Source organism: Eublepharis macularius, chromosome 18 (genome assembly GCF_028583425.1).
Source record: "Eublepharis macularius isolate TG4126 chromosome 18, MPM_Emac_v1.0, whole genome shotgun sequence".
In the NCBI taxonomy this organism is placed as follows: Eukaryota; Metazoa; Chordata; class Lepidosauria; order Squamata; family Eublepharidae; genus Eublepharis; species Eublepharis macularius.
Window position 1 is genome coordinate 11,789,565 of NC_072807.1, and position 26,741 is coordinate 11,816,305.

The 26,741-nt window shown below is 42.9% G+C and overlaps 1 protein-coding gene across 7 annotated transcripts; it reads right to left on the reverse strand.

Annotated features, from left to right (window-relative positions):
• Positions 1-2,362: 2,362 nt before the first annotated feature.
• On the reverse strand, positions 2,363-25,970 carry ILF3 (interleukin enhancer binding factor 3). Of its 7 annotated transcripts, none has more exons than XM_055002484.1 (20): positions 25,806-25,970; positions 23,332-23,415; positions 23,024-23,250; positions 18,538-18,718; positions 17,087-17,234; positions 15,662-15,753; positions 15,226-15,321; positions 13,576-13,687; positions 13,062-13,159; positions 12,674-12,785; positions 12,474-12,584; positions 12,041-12,240; positions 10,222-10,380; positions 9,661-9,798; positions 9,369-9,542; positions 8,965-9,118; positions 7,466-7,519; positions 4,346-4,699; positions 3,525-3,659; positions 2,363-3,004 (listed from the first exon to the last, which is right to left on the reverse strand). In XM_055002484.1, the coding sequence occupies exons 2-20, from the start codon at positions 23,332-23,334 to the stop codon at positions 2,874-2,876; spliced, it is 2,679 nt and encodes an 892-aa protein (XP_054858459.1). In that variant the 5' UTR covers positions 23,335-23,415; positions 25,806-25,970; the 3' UTR covers positions 2,363-2,873. The 7 variants fall into 7 exon arrangements, with proteins under 7 accessions (XP_054858459.1, XP_054858456.1, XP_054858455.1 ...); XM_055002481.1 differs by having other exon boundaries at positions 3,516-3,659; XM_055002480.1 differs by having other exon boundaries at positions 3,516-3,659; positions 4,355-4,699; positions 12,456-12,584.
• Between the last annotated feature and the right edge of the window lie 771 nt (positions 25,971-26,741).

The following is a 26,741-nucleotide window of genomic DNA, read 5'->3' on the forward strand; positions in this document are numbered from 1 at the left end:
TATTACAGGTGGCATGCAGGCCAGAGCCTATTTGTGCTGTTCAAGTAGCAAAAACCTTCGTAAAGTTGTCACAGCTAATTGTCGATTCCTGACCCAATAAAGGTTGAGATTCGGGAGTCAGAAGGCGTTGAGTAAATTGGATGGTCATGAAACAGCTGATGAAATTTTGGCAGAGAATTAACTTGGAAAGCCTATAAAGCAGCCACTATCATCACTGCTTCATAGGCCTTCCAATGGGCTCTATGGCACGATTTATCAAATTCACTGTGAGTTTTCTGCCTGCATCTTCCACCCCTCATTAGATAAACTAGATCTTTGGTAAACCACAGGGCTGGCTTCCATCCTATGGCAGAGAGAGGTCAACAACGAGCAATCATATTAGTGTCTTCAAGAAGTTTCACATTCCATGCTCCTAAGGCAGCCTCAACAGAGAATGTGTTTGGAATTCTAAAATTCCCTGGAGCATTTAATCTAGGAGGATCCATGAGCCTCCTCATGTCTACGGGTGGACCATTTTAACAGGTCCTCCCTTTTTGTGGGGCATTGAAGATATCTTCACCTTTGTCTTCAGTAGGTAACAGACCATAATTCAGGCAGAATCCCCCCTCAAAGTCTTGGTGCACGAGATGAGATCCAAGGTGTGGCCTCTTTCATGTGTGGGTCCAGTCACTATTTAAGAGAGGCAGGCCCAGGGCAGCCAAAGGGGCTATAAAATCCTAGGCCAGCCCAGATGAGCGGCATTCAGCATCAATGTTCAAGCCACTCAGAACAATCAGTGTCTCCAGCACCATGTCCAAGAGTTTATCTGCCAACTCAGGAAGAGTGACTACTGGGGAACTAGACAGTTGGTAACAGTGAGAATACCTAATCTACCCTTAGTTCCCAACATAAAGACCAGACTTGTGAGTTACACTGTACCAGGAGTCTGTGCAAGTTAAAGGACTCATGGAGGATAATAGCAACTCCCCCTTATCGGCCACCAGTGCATGATTCGTGGAGGATTGCATAACCAAGCAGAGTTAGTTGGGAAAGACACAGCACATCATTTTCTTCCAAACATGCCTCTAGGTAAATTCCCTCTTCCTATAACTGAGCAAGGAGTGTCGTTTTGTGACTCACTGATCCAGCATTACATACTATTAGAGGTGAGGGAAATAGGGGGCTCTGCACTCAACTGTTAGGATGCTACAGAAATGGCAGTGAGCATCCTTCTCCAATACTGCCCACATTTCATAAATCCCACTCCCATTGGCACTGGACAGTGTAGTCACCATACATCCTTTTCCAGTAAAAGCCCCCAAAAAAACAAAGACTCATCCCAAGTACCTCTCATCCAACATGCTAGCAAGCAAAGAAACCATACAACAGTCCAGGGCTGCAGTTTTGATGAAATATTAGTGTTCTCCAAAAGGCAGTTGTTTTTATACCAGGTCTCCAGGTGGAACCCTCCCTCTTCTATAGTCACCTCTCTTCCACCTGCCATGTGCATTGGCCATGCCTCAGCTGAAAGCCACAGGCGGACAAGGTGTTGGCCCTTTGTAGCTGAAGGAAGGACAGTCCTCTCTCACCACTATCAATTCCAAGTAACTACTCTCTCTATCCTTCCCGCTTCAAAATGTGCGACTTGTAAAAATTCTTGTTTTACGCATTGATTTTTCCTCCTTTTGTAACTTGGCCTATCTTCTTGACTAGGAATAAGGGAAATGTTTTGTCCAGTTGGGTAGCCAGACTTTCTTTATTCTGAAATGGGTTATCTTCTTGGATCTTTACAGGAAGGTCACCCCAGCAAGAGGGAGCAGCTAATGGCACTAAATCTGTCCCATCACCATGGAAATATGCACATTCTCTCCTGCACTTCACTTTGGAGAGAGAAAAAAAGAATTTCAAAGCTGTCACATGGTTTCCAAGAGCATCAGAGAAGTCTCTGGCATCTGTGAAGAACAATGGCCAAGAACCAGGGCATGCCAAGCTTTCTCCACAACCCTAATTTTTTACTGCTCCAGCCCTGGCCAGCCTGCAGAGCACAGGACAGGCATTACTGCTGAAAATCCCCAACACATGAGGTCAAAACAGTGGTTAAAGTCAACATTTCTTGATCTATTTCATTAACACCTTTTGATACCCTGGAGTGACAGGCTACTGTTTTCCAGAGCAAGATGAATAGTTTCTAGGACAACTCGAAAGCCAAGAGAAGAGGCCAATCCTACACAACTGGCAGGGACAGCAAGCCTTTCTGAATGGAATTTCAATAAAACCCACCCTTAAACCCACCCAACTGCTCCACCTGAGGGGCTATTACTAATAAAAGTTAACTTTCTGCCAATTGAGTAATGTCATTTAGATACAGTAATGCTCCAGGGGACACATGAAGAGTTTGTGTTTATTTGTCTACATTCAGCATAATTCAGATGTGCTGTCTGAATGATCCAGACATACAAACCCCACTCTTTCCCACGAGTTTTAAAATAAAATCTTCACTTATAAAACTGAAAAACACTAAGCATTAAAATACAGAAAGCTCGTTTAACTCACTTCACAAAAGCATTAGCAAAAGATATCCCTTATCAATTTAAAGCCATACAGTGATAACACTTGAATGTCATTTAAACAGAAAAAGGATACCAAATGAACTCAAATTCTATTTAGACTAAATTTGAAATGGGAAACTAACAAACCATTAAATACGCCATTAAATGTCCAAAATACAGCTAAGTATGAATTACAAGGTACTCAACCATTAGTGACTGATATCACAAAGAGCACTGCAACATGGAAACAGGGTTTACATGTTTACGGTGATGCAATAAAAACTCAATATTCAAAGGGTATGCAGGTTTAGAAGATACAGGTTCACACCCATGAGAATAGCTGGTTTATCTATATTGATAGTTCATGCTGTGATCATTTCTGCCATAGCCAGCTTGAGAGGCTTGGTAGGAATTGGGAGGCCCGCTGTAGTTCTGGTTTGAACCTGGAGAGTTGTAGTTTGACTGAGAATATCCACCTAGAGAGAAGGGGGGAGTGATTACTAATAGGTCACTATAGTCACTACATCAACTCTCACATGTCCAAATATACAGGAGATAAATCTCAACAGAATGTCTTGGTGGTGCACAAATATGACTGTCACTAGTGAATTCCCCCAACCCAGAGGTTCAACAAACTTTGAGGTAAGCTCAAAAAGGGAAAGACATGAATTGTGTGGAGCAATGAACCAATCCTGCCCTCCCCTCTGGGATGCACAAGGAATCTGGGAAAGAAGCAAGGCCTAAAGTTTTACATGGAGCTTTGGCAAAGTGAAGAAGTGACAGGAGACTTTTGCTAAAAGGGAGACGAACTCGCCACGGCGTCCAGTTCCCTGGATGTGTATGACATCCTGAGAAAATGTCAGTGGGGGAATCACAAAGAAAGCCTAGACACTACTCCCACACAAAGGGCGTGGCTCACCAAGAGTAATCTCTTATTCACCAACACGCAAGTATCTGAGAGTTGCGTGCAATATATTCTGTACTGACCTTGCTTACCTTGGTAAGAGGACCCTCCGCCCCCAGATCCTCCCCCATAGCCGCCATGGGAACCAGCATTGTAGGAGGCACCTCCTGAACCATAGTTGTTCGCGCCACTGCCTCCACGGCCACCACCACCACCACCACCATAACCTGGAATTAAAAATATTTGTTGAGGAAAGTCTCTTATCTCACACACATCTCATATCTCACACTGGGCATATTCAGATCCAATAGAATTCTTATGGGAGGTGGACTTTCAGATAGTGGCCCTTCACTTTTCTTAAGGATGTTCCCAGTTCTTATCACCCGTCTCTCTTTTGTGGTCCCATGCAACAGGGGCAAATAGAGGGGCTATGCTAACTAGAAATTGGAGATCTTTCAAGATGAAAGTTTTCCCAACACTGCCCATGGTCATTAGACAAGTGTCTCATCTGCAACTCAATCTATTACATACAAGTGCACTTGCAACCTGATTAAGTGAACTTTTAACCATGTTTTTAAAACTCCAATGCCTTCCTGAAGTGCTAGCAGCACAAGAATTGCCTATGGCCTGCATCTCAGACCAGGCTGGTTACATTAGATGCCGTGTGAACACAGCTTCTGCTTTGCTTATCCCTGCCATTAAATAGCTCGACACAATCCAGAGTGCTGAAGCCGCTCTTTCCACCATTTCCTTGCCCAATCCTCTAATTTGTTCTAGGAGTCCCATGTACTCTGGGCCTCCTAACATAACTGCAATCTAGTCCTTTGGCAACTCTGAAGCGCCACATACTACAGAGATGCCAAAGTGAGAAGTCCATTAAAGGATTCCATCCCCTCACCCAGCAGGAACTCACTGAATTTACTTTCATAGCTGTAGTCTGATCCACCGCCGCCTCCGCCGCCAGGAGAGTTGTAGGAATTGGAATATGAAGCGTAGTTGCCTTGGTTATAGCCCTTCTGTTTGCCTTGTGGGGGGCCGTAGTTACTATACTGGTTCTGATTATATGATTGTTGCTGCTGGCCTTGATGGGACTGATACCCAGAGCCATAGGAAGGCTTCTGTTGACCACCATGCTGCTGCTTCTTTCCAGCATGTTTTGGAGGAGCTGGAGAACTGTAGTCACCACCTTGGTAGTAGGAGCCATACCCAGAGGAGCCACCACCCCCTCCTGCATTGCCGGAATGGCCGCCGTTGCTATAGAACTGACCTAAACAGAACAGAACAGAATTAAGCGACTGAAAACACAAGTCAGCTATTTAATATTGCTGCGCGCTCTGGACAATACAACTAGGGTTGTAGATGACTATTTGGAATGCCTGACTCCAAGCTTCCCTCGCTTGGACTGAAGGTTTAGTTTTGACTGGAACAAACCCTGGCACGTTTAACGCAGGTGTTCTCCTCCCTTCTGTTGCACTGCTGCCCCTTCCCGTATTTGGCAGGGCCCAAGCCTGACCTCATTTACAACTCACATGAAGACCTAAGCTACCAAACACAGCTGTAGTCCATTTTTAACTAACACCAATAGTACAGGATTCAGGCTCAAATTCAATCAGCCGCTTGACTGTAGGCAGCTGCATTAATTTGAAAGGAATTCTAAAACATGTAATTATATAATTTTAGTGCTACATATTCAGCACTTTCTGAAATTGCAATAAGCCTCCCTCCCTCCGCAGTTGATTTCCTAACGGCTATAATGCTTGGAGTGGACTAAGCAAGTAGACTGCTATGTGAACTATGTTGCAATAATGAAATGATGTGTCTTAAGGTTTGATTTTTTTAAAAATCTTATAAGGTAGGCCATAGTTAGCAACAAGGAACAATGTAAGGAACCGGACTTAGAGAACTATGCAATGATTTACAGAAACATGGGCCCATTTCTATCTATCTCTAAGATCTCTATGCAGATTCTATAGGAAACCTGAATGCTTTCCAGCCTAGTTAGGTGCATCATTTCCAACTCCCTGCAGTGATGAGTTTTGATGCAACACAAGAAAAGGTTTGAAACTAGGCTAGTATTTTGTCTTTGTGTACTAAAATATAACATACTGTCCCAAGTAATGAATGTGCCTGTTTTCATGCTATATTTTTACCCACACAGAAACTGTCCCATCGCATTTTCATTCTGCCTTTCCTCCAGAGAGCTCTGATCAGCATACATGTTTCTCCCTGTGAGATAAGCTTGGCTGATAGACCACGACTGTCTCAAGATCACTCCGTGAGATAGGCAGCAAAGGGGGGGTTTAAACATGTATGACCCCAGCCCGCCCAAGCACTACACCACACGGTTGCATTCCTGTGGGTAAAATGGTGTGAAGTAACTGGCTTTGGTACAGTGAGGCAACATGGGCGTGGCATGGCTGCAATTTTCTTTTTAAAGCATGGCATAATATGGATCACAACCACTTTCAAATAAAAAACAGACATTCAGATGCTTGAAAACAGTGAAGCTAGGCTTCCCCTCCCCCACTAATCACAGAGCACTTTCCATATACTTTTTACTCAGGATACGTTTGCCTTTTCAAAAATGTCAATTCTATACCTTAAATCAGGGCTATAAACATTATTCTTTAATAGTGAAAGTAATGTTAACAAAATCTGTATTAAACTCCATTAGGTAAAACTGTAACCAATTATACTTTGATCTTTCCCATACTCTAGTTACAGCTACCAGGTTACTTTTACTATTGATGGTGCCCCCGTTGGTACCAAGACCACTGCCATGGCAAACACTTCAAGTACTGAAACAAAGAATCAAAGACTAGTTTAAAAATCTTAAAGACTAATTTATTCCCTGTGCCTTTTGATGTTTAGTAGCTTGTATTTCCTGGGACATCACATACATCTGTTTTGGGCAACAAGAAAGGGTACAGAGCCCCCACTCTCCAACATTTGCAACCAAAGTGTTCCAGGTTTTTAACCTTTACTTGCAAAAACTTCACTGCAACTAATCAAACCAGTTCATTTTAAAGACAACATACAACCTGACTGTAGGTCCTGGATGTTATACCATACAAGCACAAAGGATGCAGAGATTAAAATTTGCACATAATATGTCAGATACACATCAACATTATCCATGCTTAAAAACCGTTAGGCTGTGGTAGACTCTGAAATGTTAAAGAGGCCAGTCTCCTTTTTTGAGGCATCTACCCACCTTTGGGGACTAAAAGGGTTAAATTTTGTACAAAATCTGTTGTAAATTAAGACAAGTTAACACACTTTTGCTTGTTCCTTAAAAATAAAGAGATGTTTTCCATAAAAAGCAAACAGGGGGCTTTTGTTTTGAAGGTGAACAAACTTAGATCTTATTGTGCACAAAGCACAAATACATTCCTTGAAATTTAGTTTCCCCTGTAGTTTACATCAATATGACCAAGTTCATAGGCAAGTCACAATAAAAACTGCCACTTTGTAGGCTAAGTTTCAGACAAGCTGCGGTGAAAAGCCACTGTTGAGAAACCCAGTGAAGCACAGGGACACAGCACGAACACTTTGGATTTTGGAGTTCGAGAAAATTGGAGTAAAAAGCTGTTTTATGTGCAATACTTTTAGATGATCTAGGAAGACCCAAAATCATGATAGCCGTAGCAGTCTGTGAAAAAGTCACCTACAAAAGGGGGAGACAGAGCAGAGGAAAAAAAATTAGAATTCTTTTGAAGATGGCAAAATGTGCCACATTTTAAAAAATTATTTTTATTTCTCTGCTCCCGTCAACCCCCTCCCAACAAAGGCTTCTCAAAACAACCTGTAGTTTTTTTTTAAGGGAAACCGTTTTACAAACAATGGGGTATTGCTTCACTTGGCTTAAAGCAGAGAAATTTTGAAACGGTGTAAAAGAAAGCGCATTTTCCTTTAAAAGATCAGTTTTCCCAACTGTTATGCCCAGTACAGCACCTCGTGAAGTAACCTGGTTCTGAGTTTTGCTAGTCCTGGGGTGTTGTGTTTAAGGTTTGCTGAAATCATGAACACTTACTATAGCCTGCTGTTGCAGAATTGCCACCATAGCCATAGCTTCCATATCCAGCACCTGAAAAAAAGAACGCATTATACAATAATCTGTGTTAAGATACATAGGAAGCCACCTTTTAGGCTCACACAAAGGATGTGTAGAAGTTGCATGTGTTCAATCACAAACAGAAAGAAGCAGAACCAAGAGGCCTAAATTCAGGTTTCAATTCCACTTATTTTATTTATTTATTTAATTCGATTTATGCCCTGCCCTCCCTACAAATGGGTTCAGGGGCAGCTTACAATATAAAATATTTATTAAAACATCATAAAAATATAAAGCTACTTAACAAACCAAATCCAGGCGCCCCTAACAGTACATGGTTATTATAAAACTATCCTAAAAACCACAGTCACAGCCATAATACAAGGCCCAGGCAGTTGCAGGTGGGGAATGGCCGTCAGGGAAGGGGACGATTTACTGGCTCTCAGTCAACAGGTCCGGCAGGGCCCAGATCTCCAATGGGAGTGTGTTCCACCAGGCCGGAGCCAGAGCAGAAAAGGCCCTGGCCCTGGTCAAGGCCAGACAAATGTCCCTCAGGTCAAGGACCACCAAGATCTGCTTATCCGCAAAGTGCAAGGTCCTGCGGGGGACAAAATGGGAGAAGCGGTCCCACAGTTATGCAGGTCCCAGTCCGTAAAGGGCTTTAAACACTAAAACCAGCACCTTGAACTAGATCCGGTACTCAACTGGGAGCCACTGCAGCTGGCACAGCACGCGGTAGATATGTGCCCTAAATGGCATCCCAGTAAGACACCTGCCGCCATGTTCTGGACCAGCTGTAACTTCTGAGACAAGCCCAAAGGCATCCCAGTGTAAAGCAAGTTGCAGTAATCCAGCCTAGAGGTGACCACTGCATGGATTCCTGAAGCCAGGTCCTGGGACAAGAGATAGGGCACCAATTTTATGACCTGCCGAAGATGAAAAAATGCAGATCTGGCAATGGCTGCAACCTGGGTCTCCACAGAAAGTATGCCATCTAGGAACAAGCCCAGGCTCTTCACTGTCAACGGCGGCCTTAACTGTACTCTGTCAAGGGGTGGGAACCAAATTCCCAAATCGTCATTCCACGACCCAGATACAGAACCTCTGTCTCTAGGCAACTCTGACGTGACCATTCTACAACAGCACTCAGACCCTTGGCCAAAGAATCCAGAGCATCATCTAACGGGCCATCCATCAACAGATAGAGCTGGGTGTCATCCATATACTGGTGACAACCCAGCTCAAAATTATGTACCACCCGGGCAAAGGGGTGCATATAGATGTTAAACAGCATTGGGGAAAGAATCACTTAGCCACAGTATTGATATTTCAATGTTAGGGGAATATCTGCCTCCTATTTTAATATGTAACAAAACTATAGTTATGCTAAAACCTCAGATATAAGACATATTATGAAGCTATACATACAAATTACTTTCAAGTACAGGAACTAGTAATGGAGAAATACAACAACTTACCAGCATTCATATATCCTCCATGATTGGCATTACCAAAGCCACCTCTGCCTCTACCACGGCCTCTGATATTTCCTCCTCTACCACGACCTCGCAAGCTTGGGGGAGGAGGTACTTCAGTATGCATAGGGCCTCCCATACCATAGCCTGGATTATGCTGTTGAAATAAGCAGAAATCCAGGCATTCAAAAAAATAAGAGGTACAAAATGTTTACTTATGTCCAACCCGCCGTAAGCCCACACCCATGCCTAGTAATGAAACAACTGTCTTCAGCCCATGCACCTGGCTATCAACTAATGGCTTTTTGCCCCCAAATGCCTGAATTACTATTATTTATCTCTCTCTGGAGGCTGCAGAAGTATTCTTTGATATACCTCCAAGCACAGATTGTAGCCCACACACCAACCTTCACTGGAAACTTGGGTCCACCTCTTGCTGGCATAGGGGCTCTTTTCTTCTTTTGCTCCATTGGAAGGGGAGCATCCGGAAAAAGTTTTTCTAATGCAGCTAGTGCAGCATAAGCCTTTGCTACTTTTTTGTTTGAACCAGCCCCTTGGAACTTCTGTCCATCAACTTCAACCTTTTAAGACAAGATAAAGAGGATTAAAAAGACCTGCACCTGGCTGAGCTGATATATCACATTCCACCAGCAAGTATTTCAAAGATAACTGTATGTATGCATTGTCAATTCACCTCACCTCCATCACAAATCGCTTGTCATGACTTCCACCAGTTTCTGAAATCAGCTCATATTTTAAGCCACGGCGTTTCTCATTTAATTCCATGACTGGGTTTTTCCCATGCTTTGTCAGGATTGGTCCCTGCTGTTTCACATTCTAAAAAGTTAGAAAGTATTATTGCATGTATGCAGTTCCTATGATTCAGGAAAAAATGAGAGCTGAAGGATTGTGGCAGAGCACACTTGATCTGCCTAAGTTGCGTTTTCTGACCTCAAAGTGGCTGACCAAGCAGAGCAAGACAAAGCATGCTGTGCTCTAAAGCCTCAATAAAATGAGCCAACATGGCCTTGGTGCATGTGCAGAGGGGACCACTCTGAAGACAGTCAGCAGTAGATATGCTGACTGTGTAGTTTAATTACACCTTTAAGAGGTAAACAGAAAAACAGCCACTGGGGGTGGCTTCCAGAAACAGAGAGAAATGAATGTCAGGGGGAACAGTGGAGATGGCACTGGATTTATTCTAACCTAAATAACCTAGGTGTTTCTTGCACCTCCTTGAAGACTTCACCTGATGCTCACCTCTGTTTGATCTGATGGAGAAGCAGCACTGGGAGTACAAACAGTTTCCACTACAGGAGGAGCTGCAACAGCCACTGGCTTCTGATCCGTTTCCTCTGCCGATTCATCTCCCTTCTCTCTGCCTTCCACGCCAGTTGGCAATCCCATGTCTTGCAATACCTAACAAGGATCAGACACCAGCCATATTTATCCTCAGGAGTGGCCAAGAGACTGTTATATCGTCCGAACAGACTCCTGTTGAATCTCCAGGAATAAGCAACTAAACAACTCTACTTCCCGTTTCAATTCAGAGATCATATGAAACCATGATTTACACCTTCCATCCTCTAGAAAAATGAGCTTCCAAACGCACCCACCTGGATTTACAGCAAGGTGGCCCGGGGGGTGGGTGGAGGTGGGAGATACTCAATGCAGGCACTCTAGCCTGTCAAACACGCTTGTGATTGAAACACAAACCTTACAGGACACGGGGGAAAGTTTCCACTTATTTGGGAAGGGATCAGAACACTGTCCCTCAGTTCATCTCTGAGCATTCTGGTCCTCTGAGGATAGGAAACTTCACTGCACCCCAGGGACTCACAATCATACTGACAGATCTCAAGCTCCCCCTCTGTTGGCCCCCCTCTGAATCTTCTACGTGAGGCACACTGCCAAGCAAGCATCTCTACACTCTCCATTGCAGGGATGAACAGATCCTGCATGAGAAGAAGGGGGGAGGTGGCATGCCCTTTCCCATGCCACCTACCTGGCTCCATCTTAGCAAGGAGGGTTACAGAGACAATTGCCCTGCAGCCTGTTCCCATGAAGATCCTGGGGGGAAGCAAAAGAAAGGAGCATACTCCAGTCATCAACCTAGATCTCTCAATCTGCTCTGCTGCTCAGCTTGTGTGCAATACTTCAAGCAAGGGGCAAGAGACCAGGCACATACCTTCACTGCTGCTGCGTACTTTCTATGGCATCCCTTCCCTTTGACTCTCTAAGGAGTTGCTTGCTTTCCCTGGCAAGGACCTCCACCCCTGCTACAGCTGTGTGACTTCAGCAGAGGAGACATTGGTGAGAAGACACTTCTACTCTCCTATTCCCCCCTTCCTCATATTGCTACCATTACTCAGGCCCATGGCAGGCTAAAGATAAAATACTTTGCACTGAAAACAGCCTCTGCCTCTAGCATACCCTCAGCGGCCACTCCCCATGTGTAATCAGAGAGGGATTGACATATTCAGAAAGCACCACCCCACTGTGCTTGATATGGATAGAATGGCATGTCCATTCTACAGCTCCACTGTAATTACAAGTGGAGGCAAGACAAGGGCTGAAAGCAGGCTACAGACAGGAGGGTTTTAAAATGCAAAGCCTTTGATTTTAGACTGCTCCAGATACTTTCTGGGGCAAGGCAACCTCAAACAGTGGGGATTTCGTCAGACCAAATGGTGCATCTCTGATTTAGAGCTACCTTGAGGTGCAGGCTTGGTCCGCATCCCAGTTTCTAGGTGCAGTGCTTTCCGACAGGAGAGCAACCGTCACTGGACTATTTGACAATTCAGACATTATGCCAAGCCACAGTGTTTACATACCCACTTTAAGCTACAGCTTCAGATTCTCATTTGTGACCCAGCCACAAACCTAGTTTCTCAGTTCAGGAATCATAAAAAAAACCAGTTGTGTCAACTATGGTTTGGCCAAAGTAATATGTGGCTCATCGTAAGAAAGCCATCACAGGAATGACCCTTTCAAGAATATGAAATACAAGGTAAATGCTGTAGGAGTACCTCTTTTAAAACACGAAGTCTTATTAATTACATTCCCAACCATCTCATACCTTTACTGCTACATGTAGTTTGGCTGTCTTTTTGGAAGGTCCTGAAGCTTCGTATGTGATGCCATCAACTTCCACAGACATAGTAAATATAGGAGCATGAACTGGACCTGTCTGAGACACTAGTTTATACTGCAGCCCAGGTTTTAGCTGATTCAACTTCATTAGAGCATTCATAGCTTGTGGAGGTTCCGATTTCTCCTCTGAACAGAAGAAATTGCATGTCAGATATGAACATGTATGTAACCTCCTCCCTATACCATAATCAGAGTTCAGTGCAGAGACCTACAGTCACAACTATCAAATCAGCACAGCAACAGTAAATGCGAGATGTTCGTTTCTACTTCCCTACTAGTTATATAATCATGAAACCCAAACGTCAGCGTTAGGAAGCGCTTGGAGGACTAAGTACACCTACCTCTTGCCAACTCAATACCTTTTTTCTGAATCTTCTTTTTCTTTTTGCTTGGGGACTTCTCCTCTCCATCTTCTTCCATAGGACGTTTCAATGGAGCAATAGCATATGTAGTGCTGGGGGGAATCTGAACTGTAGATAAATTTTAGGAAGTCAATAAATACTCTAACAGGTACACCAAACACACTCTCCGAAATGTAATTTCTCAGTTTTAAACCTACCAGTATAGTCAATTGGGGTTTCATTTTTGGGTTTCTTGGGCATCTTTGATGGTAATGGGTCCATTCCCAAGACCTTGTGAAGCTGGCCAAATGCAGCAAGCCTCAATGCATGCTAAAAAGACAGAATGCATATTACAGAAGCGTTCACCTTGCCCTCCGTTTCCCCCATATCCATGATGCCCAAACCCAACTCAAATATTTCAAGCAGAAAAATCAGCAAACCAACTTGCAGCTTAATGTTAATTATTTCAAACAACTGACACCTCATTTCTGGCAGACTATCATAAGCCTCTTGCATTACTGGAATGGGACCTTTTTTCAAGTTGTGGAGACTACTAGCTATCATGAATTCATTGTGGTTTTGTAACATCTGTAATCAGAACTATACCTGAGCACTCTGTGTGATATCTTCCCTTTGTTGTCTGTCTAGATGCCCAATAGCATCAGTGGCTTCTTTTTCACAAGGATCATAAATACCAGAACCATCTGAAGGCAGGAAACAAGGAAGATATGCAGAGAATTATCCTAAGGTTTCTAGGACTGAAATATTCCCTTAGTATCACCAAAGTGCGATGTGAGCAGCCCGGCTGAAGTTCTTGATCAATGACCAGTGATCTCATCTAGTCTACAATACAGGTAGTTAAGCATGGCATTGGGGCAAGCTTGCCAAAGTCTAAAAGCACGTCAAAACAATCAGTCATATCCAAGAAAGGAAACTGGATTATGGGTCTATAATTTTAAGTGCGTTTTTAAAGGTATCATGGTGCCCTACGCAAAAAGTCTTAAAGATAATGAAGTAAAGATAAAACAATGGTGTCCAATTTGAACTGGGCACAAGAGGCCTGGAGCTGAACACATTTCCAACACAGCCAAAGTTTCTCAACAGTCAAGAACCACCTAACCTGGCATAACTATTCCTGATGCAAGGCATTCAAGAACTCTTCTCAGGGCCTCGCCAGCTCCCATAGGCCGGTTGGCTGTTCCAATTGACTTCTCGCATAGCAACTCTAGAGGCTGAAATGACATTTCAGAAAGGTTTTAAAAAACAGAGTAAGCGCAAACAAACAATTACAATGCAGGTGCTTCTGGCCAAAACAGCAGGACTCACTAAATGACCATAGCTGCTTTGGATCTATTGCCAAGCCTGACAACCTCTGTGCAAACATATATGATCTGGAGTAGTGTCCTTATGAAACTGCCATCAATCATCACGCTAAGCATTTAATCCAACTGAAAGGCACGCGCGCACACACACACAAATGTTCTTGTGCACAAAGCGAGTTCAGCTAGGGAACTGGATTTTGATCTGAGTGTGAGACCCCTGTAGAATCCTGCTTTGGCACTGGGCAAGTTACCAAGTTGACTGCTTTCTGTAAAAGGGGAATTGGTAAACAGAATAAAGATTTGCAACTCTGCAAGAGGAACATGAATGAAGGATTTAAACCAGCTAGCCCACTATAGGCAACAGATTCAATGTTCTTAAGTTCCCAATGCACTTTTTCTGCTTCCTATTTGGGAAAAGCTCGTCGCTTTACTAGTAATCTCACCAACAACCTTGGTGAATGATCCCATAGATGAAAGGATTCACGCCTGAACAGTAATATTAATATCAACTTCTGCCCAGCCCTCTAGTGGTGCCCATGCCACCACTGTAGAACCTTAGCCAGCCCTTCTGTCTCTGGAATGAGAGCAAGAACTTTCCTCTGTTGCCTTGCTCTCTCCTCAGCCTGAAGAACACCATTGCAGAGAAGAATGCAAGACTATCAAGTCTCCCAAAGGAGAGGAGGCTAGTCATAGAGAATAGGGAGTAAAAGCTGCCACTGCTGCCCAGCCCCCGCCCCCAATTGTGACTAGCTTGGTCTTTTCCTGACTAGCTGCTGTGGTAGTAATGGTATGCCCTCTGTGACCAGCTGGCTCTCCTCCTGACAGTTGCCTCAGTGCTGGGATAAGAGTGTAGAGGCTACAAAGAGTGGAGGGTTGTTGGACAGGATGGTTCCAGCACTTGCCAATACCATGCCCTACAGGGCAGTGACCATGCTCACCTTCCTGGAACATTGTGCAGGTAACACATTGGCACCTGTCATGCAGTCACTTGTTGGTCCTGAGTCACTTGAGAATCAATGGTATAGATTTTGGAGACATAGATCCACCTAGCTATTCAGAGAATGTGTAGAGCCTCTACTGACACATGATGGGGCCTTATTCCTCCACCACCCTTCTACTGCTGCCATGTTTGTTCACAATATCTTACTGGTCTGGCTCTTCAACACCCCCTCAAGAATGAGAGAGTTGGTTCCAGTAGTGGCCATAAAGTACTGGCGATAAAGACTGCATCAATTAGGCAGACTCATTCCATCCAAAAGAACTATGATGAGACTACATTCAAACTATTTATCAATCAATCCTGTGCAGCTTTGAAAAGATGAACATTTTCCTAAGTAATCTCCAGCCTTTATAAATGAGATCTGACTTCCACTGTATGTATCTTGCACATCTTTTATTCTGTTATGCATTCGTGGTTTTTAAAAAGAAAATACAAATTGCTAAATTACCCATCCTCTAAGTGGAGCCCAAGTAGGAACACGGGTACACAGATCTCTCAGCACCCTGATGACAATGACACAAGACTTCAAGCCATTTGCTCTGGCCTAGGACAAAGTAATAAGCAGGGTAAGTTCAGCTGTGAATATCAGAACCAAGATGAGACATTTTTGTGGTGCTACTTTGTCAAGGGTAAACTTCACACTTTTAAATTCTGTATTTGTAGTTACTGCACAAAAAATTACTCTTAACACAAAGCAGCAGCTATGCATCTACGGTTTCACTGAGAAGCTAAGATTTTTTTAAGTGCTTCTTTAGCAACTGTACATTTAACAGATGCTAAGTTCTGCACATCTACAGCCCAGCATTAAGATGCTTTAACAAAATTAGGCAATTACAACTTACGAGTTTTCTACTTAAAGACAAATATAAGAACAAAATGCAAACCTGGAACCACTTGGCGTGTCGGAGTGACGCCAAGGCAGCAAGGCATTTCTGCCTGTCCAGAACGTCCGGTGAGTCGTTGACTGATAGCGTTTCTATTCGTGGGTGGAATAAGAAGACAAGGTACAGTTTGACCAAGGGGGTTCTGTCGGGTGGAGAGGGGATGAGGCAGTTTCCTAAAGGGCAGCTGAGGCTCCCAAATATCTCATCTAACTACAGCTGAAAGAATACCCTCAAATACCTTTTTCTTTTCACCCTTATGAACTAACAGCCACATAAGGAGAACGAACATGAGACACTAGCTAAGTCCAACCCAGGGAAAGAAACCCTATACGATTTTAAATAGGCTACATAAGAAGGTAAGAGCTATACTAATCAAGGGAAAGTTAAAATTCAATCCCCATTCTTTATCTTTCAAAAGTACATAAACTAAAGGTTTTCTAGTAGGGAACCCCCTCCGCCCACAAGGCTCGACTGCCCTGGCCCCAGCCCATGACAGATTGCGTCCTGTTGGTCAAAGGTCCAGCGTCCCTAAAATTGACAAACTAGAAGGCTTGGTAGATGTGGTCAGATATCAAAACCATAAAACAGTCAGAGAACAAAAGCATCATCAAGTCTGTGCTGCAGCAAAACTTAAGATGGGGGAAAGTGAGGGTTTTAGATAAGCCTAGTTCAGTAACTTGACTTTCTGAGATCACTGTGTACAGAGCTCACTTGCCTATGAAACAAATCCAAAGCAGAATAAGCTTTTCAAGCATGAATAGACTACTTCAGTCTAACAGGTGAATTTACACACACATTCATCACTGCATCATCAAGCGATGATGTGCATCTATCTAATAAATTCAATTTAATGTATGCAAAAAAGTAATCACAGCGAACACTTCACTGCCTCATTTTTCAATGAAGGCAGTTCACCCACTCAGCTCAACACAATGCTTTACAGCTTTCACATGCATGGGAATGAGCCCTGATACATACTTAACAAGGATGCAATAACTTTATCCAAAACTCTGTCTACAACTCTGCTAAACAGGAAGAGAACTGAACACCCCCAATAATTTTTGCTGCAACGCAAACTGGTTTAATGAACATGCAGAAGTCATTTAAACTAAGACTTCAATGTTTTTTCCCAAATATTTAGGCTTATAACATCCGTCTCAGTAATTAAAAAAAGATATGCCAAACACACACACATTTTGTTCAAAGACATCAGCCATAACCAGGACCAAATATACATTAATCAGGAAAGTGCTACTCAAATTTTAGGAACCTTTAAGCCAGTGTTTTGAGACATGAGTTACAACATGTTGCTGACTTGCATGATGTTGTCCTGCCTAAACAGAAATTGACCACACTGAATAGTGGAATTAGCAGCCACAGAATGAGTTTCCAGACTGACTGTTCGCAGCGTTCAGTCCTCCATACCTCCAGCTAACATTTTTTCCATTTCTTCTCTGACAACAGGAGATGTCAAATGGATAGTAAGTGTCAGTGGAGGCTCTTTTGTATTCTTAATGATAATTGCAGCATCACTGATAGACTGGATAATTTCGTATTTATCTTCAGTAATAGCCTGAAACACAAAGAAATGCCTTCAAAGAAATGCCACCTCACACTCTGGAAACCATTCAACCCAAGGGCAGTTCAGAACAGTTGATGTAGCCAAATGTGATATAAGACAAATGCTGGTGAAGCACGTAATCATAGCCCACTTTACAGATGGCTAAGCTCTCAGCCTGAAGTGGGCGAAACTTCCCTGTCCGAAGGACCCAGGGGCCAGTTTGTCAAAACTCCTCCCACCACAAAATGGCTGCAGAGGCCTCCTGTATAGCAAAGAATCCTTTGAAAACTCAGATGTCCTATCACTGTGAGGAGACCTCATTAGCAGGGATCAGGGAAGACTGTCCAATGAAAAGTTAGCACCACTCAGGTCTCACTTCAGCCACCTCCCCTCTGCATCAACAAGAAGATCTATAAAACAACCTTTTGCTTTGAACAGAATGCACCTGATGGGTTAGATACAGCACACACAGGGCCATTTCTCACCCAGCAGATTCACTGCATTGTGACAAGAGGTAGCCTCTTCTTGTGTAATGGTGGTGGGTGTGTGCGACGGGAGAAGGAATGCGAACAGCAGCAGTGACCAGAGGAATGGGAGCATTGCTCCCTGCCTTCATTTCCAGCTGTACACCTCTCTTGTCAATTATTTTATCTACATGATCAAATAATCTCAGGAGAGATTCAGAAGTTTCTCCTGAACATGTATTAACATAGGCTAATGTTAACCAAGCATATACAAGCACAAATGTCAAATATTTATACACTGCATTAAAAAATTTAAATAAAAAGGGCTGAGATTACAGATCTTAAGTGGTTTCTCATATACAGCCAGCTGAAACAACGAACACCAGAACTTGCTGCTGCAACTACTCAGTAACACGCAGGAACTTCCACAGCTTAACCTGTAATGTCTTGAAAGTACCCATGTTGTGACAGGCCTAGAGCCACAGTCAGGGAAGAGCTAAGAGCAGCCAAATGCAAAATCAATCAATAAAAACAATTAAGCGACAGGTGGAGTGAATCAATATGGTGGGTTGGCTATCCAGTGCCACAAACACATTTGCTAACACTTCCGTACTATATAGCAGCAACATATGTAACTGTTAAACAAGATCTGTAATGATGCAGCCATAAAAGACTTAAAAGCCAGCTGAGACACTACATGGAACTCAAATAATCAGGTTGGCAGGACAGCATGACCCCCATGCAGCAAACTAGCATGCTATCCTCCATCAGCCCCCTTTTTAAAAAAACCCTACAGTTAAATGAACCATTCATGAGCATCAGCATTGCCATATTCTCTTTTTCATACTCACAATAAGTTGTGTGCCAAGATTGTCTGCTACTTTTTCCAGAAGACCAGTAGTGGGTTTCTCCTTGCACAACAGAACCAGCTCAAGGTCTAAGTCTCCCTTCAGTAAGAGCCCCTTGGCAACAAGACCGACTCGCATTACTCCACGAAGGGTTCTAGTCAAGTGTTCAGTAGTCTTCTGGTCACTATAAAAAGGTTAACAGAAGCAGTTAAAAGAACAGTGGACCAATCTGTGAAGTTTACTCTGCTGTTAAGTATCTGCAGATCAAATATGAACTTTTAGCATATTTTATCATCATGTTTTTGTTCTGCACATGCTGGTTTTCCAATGTCCAGAGAAACAGCTTTCTCAAACTAGCTCTCTAGTGACCAAAAATGTTTGCTAATAAATTAATGTCTGGAAGCAAAGAAATAGAGCTGAAAGCAGACATGGCAACATGGATTCCAATCTCCATTCAGTCAAGCAGCAGACTGAGGCCACCCATGGGGGGAAGGGGGGACTGAAATGGAAAAATTGTAAATTTGGAAAATTCAAAATTTTAAAAGCCGGTTTCATCACACTATTTGTTTTCTTTATCTTTAAAGGTGAACATACTGTTTTACAATGTTCCGTTAAAAGCATGCTTCAAGTTCCCTTAATCAACCCCTTAAAAATGTTAACATATTAAGGCGTTTTATGTAACACAAAGCAAATACAATTCATTTACGCAACGGAGAATAAACACAAATGTTTTTTGAAAAACTTAAGTAGGCTGCTGCAACCTGGTGATAAAGTCTTGCCTCAGATAGTCCCACTTCCTACACTTGATGTAAAAACACAAACCCACAAGCACTACAGATGTGAAATTTCCAAAAATTTTCAAGCCCCCCAAAAATACAAAATTGGGAAAAAATTAGAAATATATGCTATACTTATTTTCCTGTAAAACCCAAACCTATTTTTATTGATTTAACAAAAATGCTCCATTTATAAATTAGCATATAAAACTGTACTACTAGGATATTTATAAGATTAAAATATATGTTTCAGTTTTCTATAAGAAAAATGCAGCGCTGCAAGGTAAAGTTCCTGCATGGTGGACAGGCAGCTAATAAATGCTTTAAATAAAAAATAAATACTTGCAAAAGAGTTGCAGACTATTGCACTCTAAGCCAGGGGTGGGCAAATTGCGGCCCGCGGGCCACATGCAGCCCGCTACAGAGTTTTTTGTGGCCCGCCAAGACAGTCAGACAGTACATTTGTCTCATTAAACTGATTCTAAAATTAAATGTACTTGCAGCTATAGATATGAAATTAGCACAATAAATAAATTGAATAAAACCACCATTTTATTTAATTTATATTTATTGATTTTTATGATACATTTTATACCTTTTCTGAAATGCAAAGTTAACTAATGAATGCAATTTTAAAAAGTGCGGCCCTCTGCTAACCTCTGCTCCCACAAAGTGGCCCCCAAGCCAAAACAATTGCCCACCCCTGCTCTAAGTTATCACAGCACTATTTCAGTGGGTTTTGCCATCTAAGAAGTAGGGAAAAAATAAAAGTTGAAGGTAGAAAACAAATTCTGTAGTAAACAAAAGAAAGTGTATTGTTTGGACAGAAACTTTCTTGTAGTCACAATACATAGGATTATCAGCATTGTTGGAAATTGTTGAACTTTGTAACACTTTACTCTTAATAATGTATTTAAGCACATAAATTGTTACTAAAATGATTTACATCTAAACAAAATCTTTAAAATGTTGTATCGGTCTAAAATATAAGAGCTTTTTAAATAAACGATCCCCCAAATTTCCCTATTTTTCCATTTAAAAAATTGATAAAGTTCATAAACATTTCAAGCTGTGTATCTGTCATAAATGAAATCCTTTGTAAGACAAAGGTTTTTCTCACTCAAAAGGAACCGTTTCCCAAAGTTTCCCCATTTTTCCTCTAGAAAAAACCTTGCCTTAAGAAATATGTCACTCATTCTAAAAGGGAAAATATTTCAGATTTTCCCCCAGTGTTCTAAACTTAAGTTTTTTAAATTGGAAAAAATTTAAAGAAATCTTTTAAAAACCCCAGTATCTCTCCCCCCACCCCAAATTTTCCAGGGCCTTCACATCTCTAACACATGGACGCAATCAAAGAAAACAAGTGGTGCAGTGTTAAAAGGCTTGCTCATGCAAATTTTCATTTCCTGACGGTTATGGTTCTTTAAGATATCGAAAGTTACGGTTCTTTCAGATACCAATTAGAAAAAAAACTGAGCTATGTTATTGCAGAATATGCAATAAATACAGACAGTTAACTTGTTAATACAATTAATGTGACCCTTGCATTCCAATCTATGTTTACTCAGAAACAAATTCAATGGGAGGGACTTACCCCAATGCAAGTGAACATAGGAGTGCATCCCATTTATTAAAGATAACACTGAACTTTTCCATACTTCAAATCCAACTGTGTCTGATTTTTCTGTCTAATACTGAATAGTTTTTATGGCTATTTCCTGGTTTGTTCTTTTAAAAGTGTGTTCCTTATACTTTTACATGAGTGTGCAGGTATTTTTTTCTGTTGCAATGCCACAATAATTCAACCTTCCTTTCTTGTTTTAACTATTTCTATTTTCAACTTTCATTTTTTCCTCATCTTCTTAAATGGCAGGAAAATGTTGAGTCTCAGCAAAAATTAAATGAAGTCAAAAAGTAAAACCAGCTTTTGAGTACAATGCTTCGAATACAAACATTACTTGCAACTATGCTTCAAATAAAATCGTCATGTGCTAAACATATTCTTAAAGTAATTCCTTAAAGTTAGCAAATTCCTTAAACATATTCCTTAAAGTTAGCAAATTTGCCCTCCCATAGATTCAAGCTCCCCTGAAGAAAGCTGCCTAACACCAAAAACATGCAGCGCATCCCTTCCCCCATCCTTAGCTATAAGATGCATGAATCAGAATATTTCATAAGGCCAAAGGCCACTAACAATCAAGCAAATAAAACACATAAACAAAACATAAACACCAAACAATAAAATATGTTAAAACACATAAAAACATGTGGGCACCTTCATTAATATAGGTAAAGGCATCTCAACCATTAAGCACATCAAGCCCTGATTTTCTTAGCTGCCAGGGCAAACTTCGCTACTCTAGAAGAGATGTTGTAAGAATCCTACCATGAAGTCTCTTTACCTAGATCTTAAAGAAAAACTACACAAGGACATAGCCCACTTGGTACTGCAAAACTCTCAAATGCATGTTTGTGTGGTGGAGGATAAGACATGATTTTTAAAATTGCCTAACAGGGGCGTCTCCCAATATTAAGTTAGAGTTACACTTCCTCTGAAAGATGGTGTGTAGCAATGTCTAGAGACTGTCAAGATTTGGCAGTTGTCCAGAATACCTTTACCCATCGGAGTCTCATGCACCAACTGTGACCCTTCCTGAGAAAACTGAATTGGCCTGTCACACATTCCAAAGCATCCAGACTTGACTACTGTAACACACTCTACATTGGACTACCCTTGAAGACAGGTAAGAAACTTAGATGTGCCTAAAATGCTGCTGCTTAGGATCCTTACAGACACACTCCTGATCACATGTTAAATACAATGTCCTGGGTTTGCTCTTTAAATCCCTAAATGGCTTAGACCCAGAGTACACAAGGACCATCTCCAGAGAGGGCCTTTCTCTGGAAACCCACTTTAGCTGAGATTTGGCTGATGGAAACACAGCGGAGGGTTTTTTGTTTTTTTGCTATTGCCCTTCAACCTGGAAGCTCTTTCCAACAAGAACTGAGAATGGCTATTTGCTAAAGGCCTTTCACATGTGTTTAAATACCTGCCTTTTCTGGAATTTGTTTAATAGTTTGAGGGAAGCCATTTTTTAAAGAAAAGATCTGAAAGTCACCATTTTACAAAAAAACTTGAAAGGATATATAAATGCTGAAGTGTTGAATTAGAATTTATCAATTAAAAATGAATTAGAATTAAACATTACCTGTCAGCTTGGCTTAAAGACTTGAATGTCCTTACACATTATAATTTCCAAGAGTTAAACAGGGCCCCCTTTTTTAGAAACTTTAATTAGCTCTTCTTAACATGTTGTATTACTGTTATTGATTTCCTTATGCTTAAAACTGCCTCTTCCTTGATTTGTTTATCTATCTTATTTTACTTTGTTTATCTGTGCCCAATGAGAGGGTCTCTGAAACTTCTGCCCTCTCTTTTCCTTTACAAGTTAAAACTTTATCTCACCCTGTCTCTACTACACCACTACAGAACTACACCAACCACCTGTAAATTTCCTTATAGATGTGTGCAAAATGATTTCCTTCCTTCTGAAGTGAGCTCTAAATCACAGAAGCTCATGCTGGAATAAAAGTTGTTAGTCTTAACACAAGGGTTGCAGTGGTGACGGTCACAAATTAGGTACTTAACAAGAGAATAACTATTGAAACACTTGTAGTTTGTATGAAAATGTTTGATCAACAATGCTACTTGCCTTCCTTCTTTGTTCTCTTCTTCAGCTGCTGTCTCCATGGTCTCTGGTTCTGGCTGTTCCCCACTGCCCTTCTCCTGTTCATTAATCCAGTCAGATACAGCTTTGAGAGCACGTTCAGTATGAGAGACCATGTTCTGAACTGCTGTCAGCTCTTCCTGAGTTGGATAAACTGCAGAATGTTTTGCCATGACATGGCGGTCATCGTTCACAAAAATACGCATCGGCCGCTGAAAAATGAAAGAACGTAAAATAGATAAACTAAACAAATATTTTTTTAAAAATGAAGCTTCTAAATGGCAAATTCTTACCATTTTTGCTTTTGAATCCTAGCTGAATTTTTGAAGGTATATTTTCTTCTTCCCAGCTGTGCCAACTCTAAAGGCTTTGGTATTCTGAGGATGAAAGCATTAATATTAAATAACAAGAATCAGTATACCTATAAAAGTATGATACAACAAATTAGGTCACTCAACATTCATTCCAGAAAGTAGACTGTATAAATCTGTATCAACACAAGATGAACTGTTACCATTAAAAGTTGCTACGCTGATCTTGATCACAAGAATGGTCTAAAATGGATATAATTCCACCCGTAAAGCTAAACATTTTGAAGTCTAACTGGAAGTCTATTCATGTTGACTTGAAGGCAGGATAGAAGAACTATTTTGGTTCCCATTGAGAATGAAATAAATAAGGTGAGTAGCTTAAATGTTAAGTCTTGTTTAGTACAGTCAGCGGGCCAAAACAGAGCATTGAAAATCTATAACTGTATCTCCTGATAATTTGAAGTCAAGAAAAACTATCAACTCCCTAGAACTGTGCTTGGGGATGGGCATTTAACTTTTCCCTCAACATGCCACTTCATTCAGATTTAAATCAAGAGTATTTCCTTAGGAGATTTGTGTGGGTAAGGCTACAGTCAGAAAAAGGGCAGAAGAGAAAGACTAAACGCTTTTCCCCACTCCCCACCCAAATTAACAGGCACACTATGAAGGAACACCAGCTAAAACTCCTAATTTTTGGCCTTATCATGCTAACCATAGCAAAGTCAGTTATCCAATATAATGTCTTCATCCAAAACCCCTCTACAGAAGGGGGTCTTGCTTGTTACAGGTGTCAACTGTCCATGGTGGAATAGAACCCAGCTGGAGGCACTGTTCCCAGTATATTCCTGGAAATATATCCACCACTGGAGCTGCTAAGAAAACTGAACAAGAGCTCAACTCTGTAACAGGGTATCAGGCAGCTACAAGACAAACATCAGCAGTTAGCAAGCACTATGTTTACTACTGCCCTCATAGGATAAGCTACACTCAACACTAGCCTAACAATGAAATCCTAAACAGAGTTACTCCAGTCTAAATAGACTGGAGTAACTCTGCTTAAAGCCATCAGTCCCTTTCCAACAGGCTTTATATATCAAAACTTAGCACAAAAAATACTAGTTGACAAGAACTAATTTCATTCCTAACCATGAACATTATTTCAACCATACAAGATTCATAAACAGTTCTTTTCTTGTGGTAAATGTAGTAGAAAAGGGGGGAGGAAAGAATATACAAGTTTTATTTTTATAGTTATGAAAAAGAACCTGACATAGTGGACAGTAGTCCAAACTCAACAGAATAAAGTATCCCAGGTTAAGTCCTGCATCAGTACACAGGTTACTAATATAGATTTTCAATATGTTCTTCAAGATTTCTTGCAAGCAAAACCACCTAATATTAATTTTATACCAAGCAAGTCAGTATCTAATGATTCGAAACAAACCCACTACCCCCCAGCAATCACTGGGAAACCCACTGAGGTATGCATCTGACGAAGAGTGCTGTGGTTCCCGAAAGGTTATACGATAGAGTCGGTTAGTCTTAAAACTGTTACTAGGCTCTTTACTATTTTGCCACCGAGGTATGGTGGCTGCAAACTGGGCATTTAAAAGTAATACTTCTTTGGGGGGGGGGTGTAATATGCATATATGTATATATTTTAAAAAACAGATACGAAAAAAACGCAACACGGAATTCTTTATTTAATTTATAGTCCGCTCTCCCCGCAAGCGGGCTTAGAGCTACAACCCGAATGGCCAGGAAAGCGCTTCCTTCGCGTAAGGAAAGAAGAAAAAAGGGGCTTCTCCCCACGATGCGCTGCCTCCCTTTCAACACGCTGACGTCTTCTTCCCGCCAGCCCCAGAAAACCCGGCGCTCCAATCCAGGCCGCCTCCCCGCTCGCCACCCTCTGAGTTCTGCCCCCTGCGAAGCGGAAACCCATCCGCGCCGCCTTTCTAACCACGCGCCCGGGCGTCGCAGCCGGAGTCGGGCCAGGCTCGTTGCTAAGGAAGAGGCCGGAGCGCGCGGCCGGGCCAGACAAAGCCGGGCGGCGGGGACCCAGAGCGCCGCCGGAAGACCCGACGCGGGACACGCGTGTAGGGCGGGCATCCCTTCCCCACCAAGGGCAGGCGCGAGCGCGGGTGGGCCCAGGCGCCGAGGCTCCTGCCCCGCCGGCTGTTAGGCCGCCGCGCGCCATTCCTCCCTCCCGGCCCAGCCGCCGCCATTTTGTCTCCTCACACAATGGAGCGCGCGTGAGGCAGCCGCCGAGCGCCGCCGCGGGCCGCCCGAACTCCGCTCCCCGCTTCTTTTCTTCGGCCGCTGCTCCCGCGGTAGGCCCGCCGGCCGGCCGGCCCCTCTCTCCCCCGCGCGCCAGGACACCCCGGCCGCCCGGCTTCTCCCCTGAGGAGAAAAAGCCGCCTCCGCCTTTTCGCCCCCCCTACCCTACCCCCGCTCACCAGGAGGCGGGGGGCTGCGGCCGGCGACCGGCTCCCACAGCCTGCAGACGACGCGGGCGGCGGAGAGCCAGCGACTCGAGCGCTCGATGCCCGCACGGGATCCGCGGCCGAAGCTCCGTCGTCAGGACCCAACGAGCGCGAGGGGGGAGGGGCGGCGTGGGGGAAGGGCCGAGCTGGGGGCCACGTGACGCGGAGGCGCGCGCCTCCACCAATCAGCGGTGGGAAGGTGGGCGTGGCTCAGCGCTTCGCGCGCCGGTGGCTGAGGAGAGGGGTTTTTTTCGTCTCCCCGCCTCCTTGGCGGTCGCCATTTTGTTGTTCGTTCTGCGCAGGGAAGGAGGAGGTGGCGGGCGGCCCGGCCCTTCGCTTCCTACCGGAAGCTGCCCTGGCTCAAAAAGATGAAAAGCGCCTCTCCCTCCGCAACGAAGGACAGGGCGCCCGGGTCCCGGCTCGGTGTTGGCCGAGCTGTATATTCACTGCCTTGAGTGGGCTTTCCCACAGGCGAGAAAAGATACTAGTACGAGTCAATCCAATCCAAAATACACTGAGCAGTTGGATGTTGGCTGAGTGGAGTCAGGAGCTGGTTGTCCCTGCTGGTTGCTGTCCTTATATAAAGCAGTTATAAATTACTCTCACACATCCTAATACAGTGAAGTTATGCAATACTAAGGTTTATGCAGTAAAACGAATGACAAGAATGTCCATTGATGGGAGATGACTGAAGGCTCATTGGATGTAATGGGAGCCTGGAATACCAATTTACTTGTATGGGCTCCTCTGAAATGCATTACTGCACCCAAAATTTGCAAAGACGAAGTGGAATACTTTTAGAGAATCCTGCTCTGTAGCATAGAATAGATCGAGATGGGTTGCTGTAGCTGCAGCAATAGAAAAGAGCAAGAGTCCAGCAGCACCTACAAGCCTAACAAAATTTATGGC